At 39.4% G+C, this 12860-nt stretch overlaps 1 protein-coding gene across 1 annotated transcript in view; it reads left to right on the forward strand.

Moving 5' to 3' along the window:
• PARD3B (par-3 family cell polarity regulator beta) overlaps window positions 1–12860 on the forward strand; it is a gene marked incomplete at its 5' end in the record, with an annotated part of 298721 nt that overhangs the window by 194213 nt on the left and 91648 nt on the right. Inside the window, one exon of the mRNA XM_082483978.1 lies at window positions 7480–7590. Within this exon, the coding sequence (XP_082340104.1) occupies window positions 7480–7590 (111 nt within the window). The remainder of the gene's footprint in view (window positions 1–7479; window positions 7591–12860) is intronic.

Here is a 12860-nt window from a genome sequence, read left to right on the forward strand (position 1 = left end):
AGCAGGGCTTATTGCATTGGACAGACTATAAATCAATTTTTTGCTGCTTCTGGTCAAGCTGTAAATCACAGCTGTGCTCCTTTGTTGTAGTTTTTTCTTTCTTCATGTCTGTGATGTGGGATGGAGAATTCTTGTACTGGTGACCCAAAAGACAAGCAACATGGTCATCAGATGCCTGAAGCATCATTTCATGGAAACAGATGCATAGCTGCCATTCAACATCACGATTTTCCTGGTCAGATAATGATAGTGTTGACCCCTCTTTATAAGCACTATCTCCAACACTCAGACTACCTCAGCATGTTTTCTAAAAATAAGTTCTTTGGAGTATCAAGATGACTCTTCATGTCTGCCTTCTGTTGTGTATAGTTACATAGTATCCGATGAGAGTTATTCCATTCCTTTGGTTCAGTAGATGGACTTTTTGGTTTTGCAGCAACCACTTCTAACTCAGGTGATACGTCTTAGGGTACCATCATGTTCCTTGGGTTTTGCCTTTAGTCATGTCATACACTACAGATGGACAGAACTCCCCAAATGGTAAGGATTTCCTAATACCTAGTTACCAGAATGAGTTACAGTAACTCACTTCCATCTAAATTAAGAGCAAGTTCCACATTTGAAAAATAAGGATAAGGGGCTCAAAGGCATAGGGAAGATGATGGATGAAAAGATTTTGGGGTGGTTATTTAGATTGCCTTTGTTCTGCAATTTCTAGGCAGAAGAGCAAACTCTTGCATTTCACATGGCAAACAACCTCCAGTCTTTTATCTGATACTGAAACACAGATAATATCCGACACAATGATACCAGCAATGAAGATTTTCTTTTATTGCTGTCCACACGGTTGATACTGTCAGAGTAAACTCCACTGTGTAATTTAGGGCTTCTGTTTGACATTTTGTTTCTGCACGTGACCCTCTCCATTGAAGATTACGGATTATTTACCTGTGAGGTGTTACAGCAAGCAGCTTCTCAGATTTGGTGCTGGGAATTCTTTCATTAGCCCTTAAGTCTGTGAACAATGTGATGATCCAAGCATTAATACAAATGTGATTAACTGTCTTTTCTCAGCTTTGTTTGCTTTGTTCTACTGATGCCTGCAAGTTACATAATTAGTAGCATGTACAGGGTATGCATTAAAGGCAGTTCCCCATTGTAGCAGGCTTCATGGCAAATTTATTCTCCTTTTAGCAAAACTTCAGTGGGGAAAAAATTGCACTGTTGATTTATTTTGAATGAACTCCTGGAAGGCTTACTAAGTATGCCATGTGGAAAGCTCCTTGAAGTGCTGAGGGTTAATACTCTCTGCTCTTAATTTCAAATTCCAGATAAATATGGTTTCAGCTTTGATCCTATCTGGACTAATTCTTTGTCACTGTACTAATTAATTCAGCATGCTGCAGAAAAGATGCTAATTTGGGCATCAAAGAAATAAACGGGTGGGGGAGGTTGTGTTTAATCAGAGTTGTTAAAAAGATAAGTTTTGCTCCCATTAGACTGGATCGGAAGCTCAGTCATTTTAGTACAGCTCCAGCAGCCTGATACTTAAAAAAAAACAAAACAAAACAAAACAAAAAAAAAACAAACAAACAAAAAAAAGGCACTTGTTCACTTAATGTTAACATACCAGGGGCAACATATATTGATGTTAATAATGTGGATTTCTTCATATTTGCATTTTCTACATAACCTTCTCTTTTCCAGTTGACCATAACCAGTTTAACTCTGATCACAGTATTAGAATAATGTAGATTATCTTCCAAAATACTTTGAAGATAGATAAATAGTAGGTTACTTACATTCATGAAGTTTAGCTACATTTGGGAAATACCAATAATAAACGTAGCACAGGACATTTTAGCAATGTGTCGTGTGCCTCCACATCAGAGGTTACGTCATTTTTCCCTTTTCATTGGAGCTATTTTTGATTGCGTAAATTGCCCTGTTGTTCACTGTGGAAAGCTGCTCCTTGCTTGATCCTAATCTGGGAGTGAGCCCCAGCAGGTGGGAGAGGAGGGAAGCAGCAGGCTAGCCATGTAACTCTTCGTTGCAAGCAAACCTCACCAAATCTCGTGAAAAGTGGATTTTTTTTTTTCTTTTCCAAATCTCTTTCCAGCTAACCAAATGTTGCACACAGCACTGCCCAGCCCAGCAGTGGTGTTCCTGTTTCACCCCTTCCTCTCCTTTTCCCAAGAATTGGAGCAGAAGGGGCTGAAGTGGTCCTCTCCTGTGTTCATCATCTTACCAGGGCTTTTCTCTGCCAAAGCAGGAAGGCCAGGTCAAAACCTGCACCTGGGCAAGGCTTTGTCATACGGAGCTCTTGCTGCAATAGGTCTCATACATGGGGGCATCCCAGTGTCACTGGGGGTGAACGGGATCCAGTCACTGGGAGCAGGTGGCTGGCAATGGGGCAAGGAAAAGAGCTGCTCACCCCTCCTGGCTCTTGGGCCCCCATGCAGAGCTGCCCATTTAGCAGAAATTTAACTTGTGTCATGGAGGTGTTTTCTTCTTCTTGGATATCAGTAAAGGTTTGAGCAGCGTTGCCCAGCCATTTGCTGCTGTGTGTGCTCTGTTCTCAAAATATCGAAGCACGTTTTACCAAAATATGTTCTCTACTTGTTTTTTTCAGCTGTTGGTCCCGCTGGTGTAATACTCAATGGCATGCTTCTGCCCAATAAGTAAACATTTAATAATAAACCTTTTAGGTATTTAGAGAGCCACTAAAAAGGTAAAAGATGTATTTCATTAATGCTGCTATTAACATAAATGTAAAATGAGCCTGGCCTGTAATCACCAACAAGTCTGACTCACTAAGGATCTTTATGGCAATGTTTAATACTCTGTAAAAGTGTATGTATGAAAGTGATTAATCAAAGCACAGCACTGCTTCTAGAGTATTTCTTCTGCTGTAAAGTTGAGTGATAAAATAACTTAAAACACACGGCAGTAGTGGCAGTTAATAAGCATTTTATAGTCCCTGTGTGGACCTGAAAATCATACCTTATTAGTATCTTTATCTTTCTTGCTCACTCATTCATTCTTACTTACATTTAAATTTAATTTTAAGGGTTATTTCTAGCCTTTCATAAGGGAGCTGCTTTAATAATCTCGGCATTTTCCCCCATTTGCTGTGAAATGACTAGGAGCCAGAGCTTTTGTTATATGTACTTTACAAATCACTCTGTTTTTTTACAGATTATTTCTGGAGATGTCAAGATTTTGTGACATTGTTAGGCTCTGTATCTTGCTTGACTGTGTCATCTGCCCTCTTGAATTATTTCCCCGCAGACATTTGCAGTTCCGTTATGTACCCTGTTAGCTGCAGTGACACCTACTGATCTAGGGCAACTGAATTGACTAGGAAATCCAAACTGCTGAATTTCGTCAGCAAGCTGCTTAGGGTTCCACCCACCAGATGTTTCTCTTGCTTAGAAGTCCAGGACTTTATAGACCTGCCTGCTTTTTAATCCTTGAAGCAAATATCAACACATTTGAGATCTGGAAGCTCACAGCTCCGCATGGAAACGAAGCGTTGCCATGACCACAGCTTTAGGTCTTGCATGTAAGGCGTTTATCCCAAGTATAACAGAGCAGGCTTATAGAAGGTTTGTTCTAATTTTTATCCCTTGAAAGCCTTGAAAAGAAGCCTACGTATGCTTTAATGCTGTAGTCAATTGAATGGTAATAAATACTACAAAAAGATGACACACATTTGGCATTCAGAGGCTTCATTCATTTAATGCCTTTAAGGGGAAAATGTTAGTTATTTGCAAGGCACCCATATTTTCCTTTGAAATTTATAGAGATAAGATAGTCCCTCACTCTTGCACAGCATGTTTTCAACTGTTGCATATGGGCTTTTCCCATAAGGATGAATCACTCCGAGGTCTGATCAAATAAAGAAAATCCCTTTATACTTTTGTTTACAGGAGGACTATGCTCTGAGTAGTTGGAATATTAATTTTCTCAACTGAAAAGAATACTAAGGTTATTAGGGCTTTAACTTCTTTAACAGTACTTCCCAGGCATTTACAGTGGATGCTCAGTGGATGATCAGAGAGCTGGGGCAGTCACTCAAACAACCTGGGAAGATGTGGATTTATTTCCTTACTGTTGTTATGATTACGAGTGGCTTCATTTGACATAAAGTGATTATAGATGGATATAGAATGAGAGGATACAGCTGATCCATTTGTTTTCAGGTCTTCTAGTTACATTTCTCCGTTTGCTACATGTTTTCAGAGTATCAATTCTGTCAGATAGTAAGTTGAAGAGAATTTTGTTGTGCACAGTATAGCAAAACAGACCCTTTAAAAATGTGCCATACGTTTTTCCATTAATGTTTTATTCTTCTGTCAGTAGTATTAATATGGAAGGCAGATTTTACCACAATCCAATTATTTGTTGCCCGGAGAAGTAGAAACCTCAAGTCCTAAAGCCATTCAGTTTTACTAGAATTTTAATATGGATTTGATTAATTCTATAATTTTGACAATAGATTTTTATCCTGTCCTTGTTGAATTCAGTGGAGGTCCTCACACTGTAAACAGGATCAAACCCAGCTGGGCAAGAAGTACTCTTCTTTTTTGCTCTTCTTGTTGGTCCTATAAGCGGTAGAAAACCATTAAGCCTGTAGTACAAAAACCCATGCAAAATTACAATGGGTGGAAGTTAATTTTATCATCGGAAGCTCATGGCAATTAGAACACATGAGTGAGCAGACCATAAATTTTAGGACAATGTGGTTTTTGTGGTTTGATGTTGTCTACTCTGTATTGCTTTTCTCGACAGTGTTAAATTTTTGCTGCTTTTTTTTTAATGTTTGTGCAAGATTTTTGTTAAGCTGAAAAACATATTACAATAATAATAAAAGAGAATGGATTTTTATGGTATAGCAATGTACAAAAGAAGCCAAAAATCTGAACATATCCCTAGCCTTGAGCTATATGCTGTGTACTTAGTGTAACAGGTAAAAATTGTAAGCCTGGACAAATCCCATCTGAAGCCAAAAATAGCAAAAAACCAAAAGTTGTTTTCATCAAGACCAACTCACTATTCCCAATTTATAATTACACTGGAACTTGCCAATTTTGTGGCAAGAGCAGCTATACCAGCAAACAGCACTATTTTTGCTGAGAGTTGTCATGTTGGCAGTTATTACAATCAAAGTTGTCACCTTATTTTATTTAAAATGTATTTCCCCAGTAAGCAAGAAATAATACCTAGACTTGAAAGGGACGTATGTTAAAGATTTTTTTTTTTTTTTTTAACATTTCTCTCAAGTAAGCAACATATCCAACTCCCTGAAGCAATACAAAATGCCCAGGAATAATGTTTTCAAAATCAATATGTACTACAGTGGAATATGAGGCTCCTCAAACCCATAATTGAAACTATGGGAGAAAAACAGGCAGACTGAATATAAACAAAGTACCAGAGTTGGATTAGGACCAAGATGCAAGTGCTAATACAGCCTCTCTTGAGAAAACTGCCATGAGACCTTCCCAGCCTGTGCAAATGTTAGAAAGCAGAGGTTTTTCAGGTGCAGCCTGCTGGTGCTCATCCCCGGGCGATTTATTGTTTGGCTGCCTGACATCTCTGTAGAGAGCGATATATGCAGAGTTTCATCTAGCTTTTCTTTTTCACCTGGGTCGTCTCGTGTCTGTGAGCCCTTTTCACTTTGTATCTTCTCACTCTGAATGTACAACCTCTGTCTCTCTCTTGTGTTTTCGGACTGCTGCCTTCACTGCCACCACCCCTCTCTGATAGGGTTTGTGCCTCCACAGTCTCTTGGGACTGCTAGATCTCAGAAAGCAGCAGTGGAATCAATGTGCTGCTTTCTACTTAGGAAAAGCAAAAGCATGGAAAGTATCTGCTATCTTTCTGGAAGCATTGAAATGAGTGGGGACCATAAAAAAAGAACCAAGGACTGTTTCTAGATGAGGTGTATGTATATTTTGATCAAAGGTTCCCTCAAAGAATGTAAGACACCATCCACCTCTATTGCCACACATAAGAAGAAGGAAGAGAAAACCATGCACTGAGATATGGGTCTTCCTACTCCCCAGCACAGTCCATGGCAGAGCCGTGATAAAGCATCTCTTGTTATTACCTATAGTGTTTGCCCTTCTTATTATTAGCACCACACACTATGTGTGTGTCTGTCACGCCCATCATTCCCTTTCTAACCAAGTTCTTATTGCCTGGAAGACTTGCTGTAGAGTCCTTAAGAACTTCATTTGACCATAAGCTCAGAATTATTGATTAAATTCACAAAAAAAATGGATCATTAACTTATGAGCATGACAGAGTATTTGCAAGATTTCTGCTTTGGTCAGAGGAGAAACCTAAAGTCAATGATTTACAGCTTAAGTAAATGCACAGTAGTTCAGCTATTCCACTTGAGGCAGTTTGGGCTGACATGAAAAATAAAAAAGGTAAAAGAAAGATCACCAAGGCAATGCTGCAGACTTTCATGGAAGAGTTTGCAGTTTTGAGTCAGAGTAATTAGTTTGCAATATGGTGTATTTAATGAAGTCATTACTTTTCTTTACATTGTTGTCATGCGTGCAAGAACACATTAATTTGTATAGGAAGACACAGATTGATCATTTACTTGTGGAACTGAGAATTTCAAATTGGAGAAGAGGAGGGGAAGTTTTTATACTTTTTGGCCCATAATTCATGAGCACATTTGACATACTTGACCCTAGTATTCTGCCTAGCTCCATCAGAAATGAAATGTAGCTCCCCAGTTCAGTCACCTTTCATAGGCTGCGTAAAGCAGACTTATGTTATGCATCTTTGTACAGCATATAGAACAGTGGGATCCCCAAACTTCTTGGGGTCTCTGGAGGACTCTCACAGCATAAATATTACATGATAGTATGTAACAAGGCAGAAAAAAACACCCAGAATTACTTTTAAAAAGAGCTCTTATGAACTCTCTAGTTTTGCACACTCAGAGTATAGCAAGATTTTATTGTTTCCGATTGCATCCTCATTTAAACAAAGAAAAAATCCTTCTATTAAGGCCAGACATGAATGAGAGACAGTAGTTACTGATAAGAGCAGAAGATGTGGTCCAGTCTGGGTGCTGGCACCACAGCCACTGCATATTACTTTGAGAGCTGTCCTGTGGTAAGAAGAACCTTCAGCCACTTTAAAACGTGTGCTATTAGTAGTCCAGCCCTGCGGTGTTTTGCATTTCAGGTTTGTTGGGGCTTTTCAACTTTCTGTTTCAAGCAATAGCTTTCAAAATTACAGGGTCCAAATCAATTTGTAATCAGTCCTTCCTATTGCACATGGCCCATTTGAAAGTGGTAACTTATTTTGCAATGTGAGAAATATGAGTGATGATGATAAAAGCTCACAGTGTTTTGATTGCCTAAAATTTCTGTGTTTTAGGATAGATAAGTACTGTTTTTTCTTCTAGTAATTATTTCCTCCTGACTCCTTCCTTGATATCTTAAACAGATTTGGAAAGAAAAAAGAAGATAAAAGTGGGAAAACGGATCAGAAGGGGAATCCAAAGCAAGGCATGCTTAAAGAGGAGGAGCTGGAGAAAATGAAAGATGAACGTGAAAGGTGAGTAAATGGTGGCAGCATCTTTGTTCATCAGATGAAAAACTTCAAAGCAAGGGATTGCTTGAAGGGACAGATAGACAGCCTGGCTGGAGATGTCCCAGACAGTGCCCACTGGCAATCAGGTCCAGGCAACGCAGAGCTTTAGACCAGTCTCCTGGCTGAGTCAGGGCTGCTGTATGACAGGAGCTTCTGTCTCTCCTGCAGTTTCTGTGCACTTCACTGTGGTAGCTGCTATTCAGATCCCAACTTCTGGTAAGCTGGTGGAGATCAGTTCCTTCAAAACCTGTTTCAGCTCTGCCCGTTACCATGACCAGCTGACTTAGTAACTTTTTTCCTCCACTTCTCTAAAGCAAGAGCCTCCTTCCTTCTTCCCTGACAGCCTCTGCTGTGTTTTCCAGCACTTCAGACCTCTTTGGCTTCAGCTGGCTGTGCCTTCAAATGCTAGGTTTTGTACTTAGGTATATTCCTTTATGCACAGCGTTTGCTGGTTAGACACAGAAATACTTAAGACACCAAATGCCGAGTATGCCAAGAGGTACCAGGAAGAAAGCAGGTTCAAAAGGTTAAAATCAGTCTGAAGAGGCAAGGGTCTGCAAGCAGTGGGGTGAGTGAGATGGGCAAGGCAAGAAGCTGGCTGTGTGCCAGCTGTGAGTTGCCATAATTCTAAGGTAAGGCTCTGAGACTGAAAAGAACCACTGATGTGAATATACCCAGTTTTCTTTTGTGTTCAAAATACTCTTTTTTCATGCTCAATCTTGGCAACTTTATTATCTTTCCAGACAAAGAAAATTCATAGTTTTCTGCTTTCCCCCATGTCTACCCTTCAGGAACTGGGGGACAGTTTGTAAGTAGTGACAAGGCTCAGCAAGCTCCTCTCTCCTCTTCCCCAGCTCCTCCAGGTGTACTTCATGATATGCTGAAGAAGGTCTTTGTTTCCCTCTGATGGCTGTTATTAGAAAAGTTAGAGTCCGTACTTGATGGCTCTCAAGTGGTGTCTGAAGTTGCTGTAAAACTTTCCAAGTTGAAGTAATACAGGTTGTCAGGGCATGGGAAAAGCTTCCAGAGGGCTCTTTCCTTCACTGGAGCATCCTGCTCCTGGGAGATGGGGTAGAAGGAGGTTCCTTTTGGGCAGGCAGGGTCTTTCCGCATGAGCCAGCCTTTGTGATGCTGGTCAGTGCCCAGGGAAGAGACACCCTGCTTTCATTCCAGTCATGCAGTGTGGTCAGCCATATAAGTGGTAGCTAATGGGTTTGATGGGGAAAATAAATAAATCCAAATCCCAACCCTTGAAGTCTGCTGCTAATATTTACTGTCTTAAAAGCTAGTAATGTATCCAGTTGCTACAGCTCTGCTACTGGATATGCTTAGCCAGTGTTTAAGTATTTAGTTCATCTAAATTAAGTAATGTCAGGAGAAACTTTGTACCATTTGTTTTAAAATTTCTGTGCCGTGTCCTTGATTTTGCCAGATTGATGAGTGCCTTTATTTTAAACTGCTGACTCCCAATTTGGATACTGGCAATTTGAGAGGTATGTGTCCTTCATTTTAAAGAAGCTAGTGTCTTTTATTAGGATCCTGGCAAGCTAAGAAGCATGTATCCCATCTGTTAAAGGGCCAGTGTCATTTACTGAAATGTTGGCAGGCTGCAAGGAATGAACCCTTCTGTCCAGAGGTCTAACGTTCCAATTGCACACAAGATAATTGTTCTTAATATTTCTTTAGCGTTGTATGTTTTTTTTTAAATTACAGTCACTGATTGACAGTAACTTGGTACGGCTGCATTAGAAACTGGCAGCTCAATGTCTTCATCATTCTGGTTTCTCTAGTAATGATTTCAATTTTGACCTGGAAGAGTTTGCGACTGAAATGGAGAACAGCAGGTGTGTTGAGAAGTGGATGAACGAAGATGATATTTTTAACTCACTTATTTGATTCTTCGTCTATAATGCACAAGAATAGAAATATCACACTATTTTTTTTATCAGGTAATACAGCTTATATGTTTGGGGGATTAAAATTAAAAAATAAAAACACAGAAGAGGAGCTAAGAAGTTTTCCCTACATTATCCTCAATGTACACATGCTGCAAAAACAAGCAATTCACTTCAACTTTCTAAATTAAGTAAGAGCCTAGCTATATATGTTTGCCCGCATAAGGCTATCTACAGACTGACTCTTGAACCCTTCTTGGGTTGATCATAAAACAGAAGAGACTTTATCTTTCGTAGAGGAAAATTATATAAGGAATCTAGTTCTCATATATGGGTAAGAACTGTTTGGGAAATTGATTAAAATCAGTGAGAGGAAACATTACCTGACTTGAAGGTAATGGAGTCCTTTTGCTCGGTTGTTGACTGTTCACCTAGCAATAATGCTCAATAAGACAGTAAAGACAAGTTTTATAGCTCTGTCCCAAGATTTAGCAATTCTATAATGTAATTCAAGTCCAAGATTTTAATGCAGATATTGGCAAAGAAAACCTTGTGGCACATCCACACCATAGATCATCTTCTATGACTTCACTAGCTGCAATCCTGCATATTTGGTCTCATTTATAAAACCAAGCTTCACTGAAGCTTACTATAACATAGGCATAGTTTCAAATCTGTTCTTGTTGAGAGTGAGTATACGTTAAAACTACTGGGGATATGATAGTAGAACAGGCTACAGGACCATTGATAGAAATGTAACATTCTTTGTCCCTTGATACCTGTGAACAAAGCCTGTATGTACCAACTTGAACAAAATACAAATTGCTTTTCTAACAGTTAACCTTTTTAGAATTAACTTAAACACACACCTAGTTTTATCTGTTGAAGATTAGGTATCTTAGCTAAGTAATTCTTGTTCAGATCCTCAATCCAATAATTGCAATCTTAAAGTCAGTTTTTTTGCTTAAACTTCAGTTTTTTAAATGCTGACTGCCTAGATATTTCAGGATCTGTCATACTAACGGATACTGCGATTTTTCTTCTGACGTTTTTTTTTCAGAGACCGAGCTGTCCCTTTTGAACGTTGGTGGGAGAGGTCAGAGTAGTTGATTTTGGGGCTGGGTGTGAAAGGATTAATGATTGAGTGCATTTCAGCATCTTAGCAGCTGTGGACCTCGCATGGTTTTGGATGTTGGTTTTGCATGCAATGTATGCTTGGCAGCTCTCCAGAAAACAGAATACTGTTCCAAGATCTCAGCTGAGAAGTATTTTTCAGTAGGAAGTGCATTTCCAGTTTACAGGAGTAGGCCATCTCTCGGAGTTTTGCTGAGTGTTTTTTGATTGGTATTGGATAGGTACAATAATATCTCACAAAATTCCTGGGATATGCCTGGTAAAAGGCATGCAGCCTTCTTCCAAAAATTTTGACAGGATTTACAGACGTGCAGAAATGTCAGATGTGTTCGCTGCACAGTTATGGGTTGGCTGTACAGTACAGGCTTAGTGACTCTGGCTCTGACAGGAAACATCAGATCTTACGTAGGTGTGCTGCATGAGCGTAAGTCCATCATGCTCAGAATAGGTTGGATTTCCTGCTTGCACAGAGAAGGAATTGTACCGTGCATGTGCAACAAGTCTGGCACATCCAGAATGTGTTAGAGCTAGTAGGCGTTTGCAGACAGAGTATACAGCACTCGGTCTGTAGTGCAGATGCTTCCCAAAAGGATTGGGCTTGCTTGCGCATTGGTCCTCAGCATAGATTTGCCTGGCAACCCCATTTACAGGCCACCAAATTTCAGATTTGAACCTCAGAAAGTGAAAATAAATTTAGTATTTCTCTAGCCTAATAATTTCTAATTCCATTTCACATTGTGCTATTCTCAGTTTTCAGTACAACTTTCTATGCTGCCTTGTAGCTGCAGTTCTCTGAAGCAGCTCCACATCCTGCACTGAAATGCTGACATCATTATTTTTTCACTGCTTGTATTCCCTAGCAATCCCCACCAAGATCAAGGTCTCATTGTGCTCGTTGCTGTTAGGGAAGCTTGGACCTGACCCCAAGCACTTACAGTTGAGGTAGAAGAGAGAAAATCCGGCAGGGAAAAAAAAAAAGTGTCCCGTGGGTGGGAATCTGACATGCAGGCAGTGCAGCTGCTTGTCCAGGTTCCTACAAAGTCCTTGTCAGGCTAGGAATTTGTTCCAGACCTCAGCCCCGGGCCCTCTTTCTTTTCAAAGCCCGTACTTTGTTATATGACTGCTACTTCTGCAGGCTTCAAGTAGTTAACAGGAACTTAGGATGTTAGGCATTCCTTGTTTAGTAATAGCCTTATCTGTGTCCAATTGAATATGAAGTCAGCACCTCCTCTAAATTTCAGTATTTTCTTCTCCCCCTATCTGCCTTAGCTTTCCCTGTGCCACAGCGATGCAGCGTCAATGAAAGTTGACTGGAGAAAGCCAGAAGTTCACGACACAGATAGTTTAGGAGGACTGATTGAACTGGTGATATAGTTCTGTAGGTGATGGCTTGTCCTTCTTGACACAAGTCAGGTAGTTCATTGGACTGAGGCCCTATTTTAAATAAGCTCATCATTTTGTTCATGCTTCAAAGAATTTGGCTGTAATAAAGCATGTGTTCCAAAGGTCTAGAATCCGCCCATAAAAGGAAAAAGCAAATGCTATGTCTGAGGTTTATTTTGATCAAGCTGACTCAAATCTGTATTTTTAGCGTGTTTTGTATAAATTACTCAGAATTTATCATTTTAACAACAAGATGTTCACTACATTATTATATGCTGGAACAGATCCTCTCTTTTCTTTCCCTCAAAACAAAATTTCTCTTCCTCCCTTCCTCCATCTTTTTCCCACTCATTTTCAGTTGCTTTTTAATTTTCTAACATTTGAAAATCATTGTAAAACAAAATAGATAAAAATATTGGGCACTTGAGTTTTACACATAATAATTTGTTTGCCTTTCAAATGCAAATAAAGGGGCTATCAATTGAAAGAAAGCTATTTTTTTTCCTGTTTGTTTAGGATTATTTTACTGGAATATTCCTGCTGAGACCAAAGTCACTCTTCCAGCGGAGTCAAACATTTCCATGACATTAGAATAAATTTTCACAAAATGAAGCGTCTTGTTGAAAATGGGGTGATTTTTAAAAGTAGCTTATAAGTAGGTGAATAAGGAGTCACGCTATGTAAAAAAAAAAAAAATACTACTTTGCACTTGGTTGTAGTAGTAGTTGTTTGTTGTTTTGTAAGAACAGTCTTAGTTTTGTAGTCCTCATTGGAATTAAGTGAGGGGTTTTTTCAATCGTATTATGGTTTTGAGTGTTAGAG

This window comes from Vanellus vanellus (genome assembly GCF_965231255.1).
Source record: "Vanellus vanellus genome assembly, chromosome: 5".
NCBI classification, from domain to species: domain Eukaryota; kingdom Metazoa; phylum Chordata; class Aves; order Charadriiformes; family Charadriidae; genus Vanellus; species Vanellus vanellus.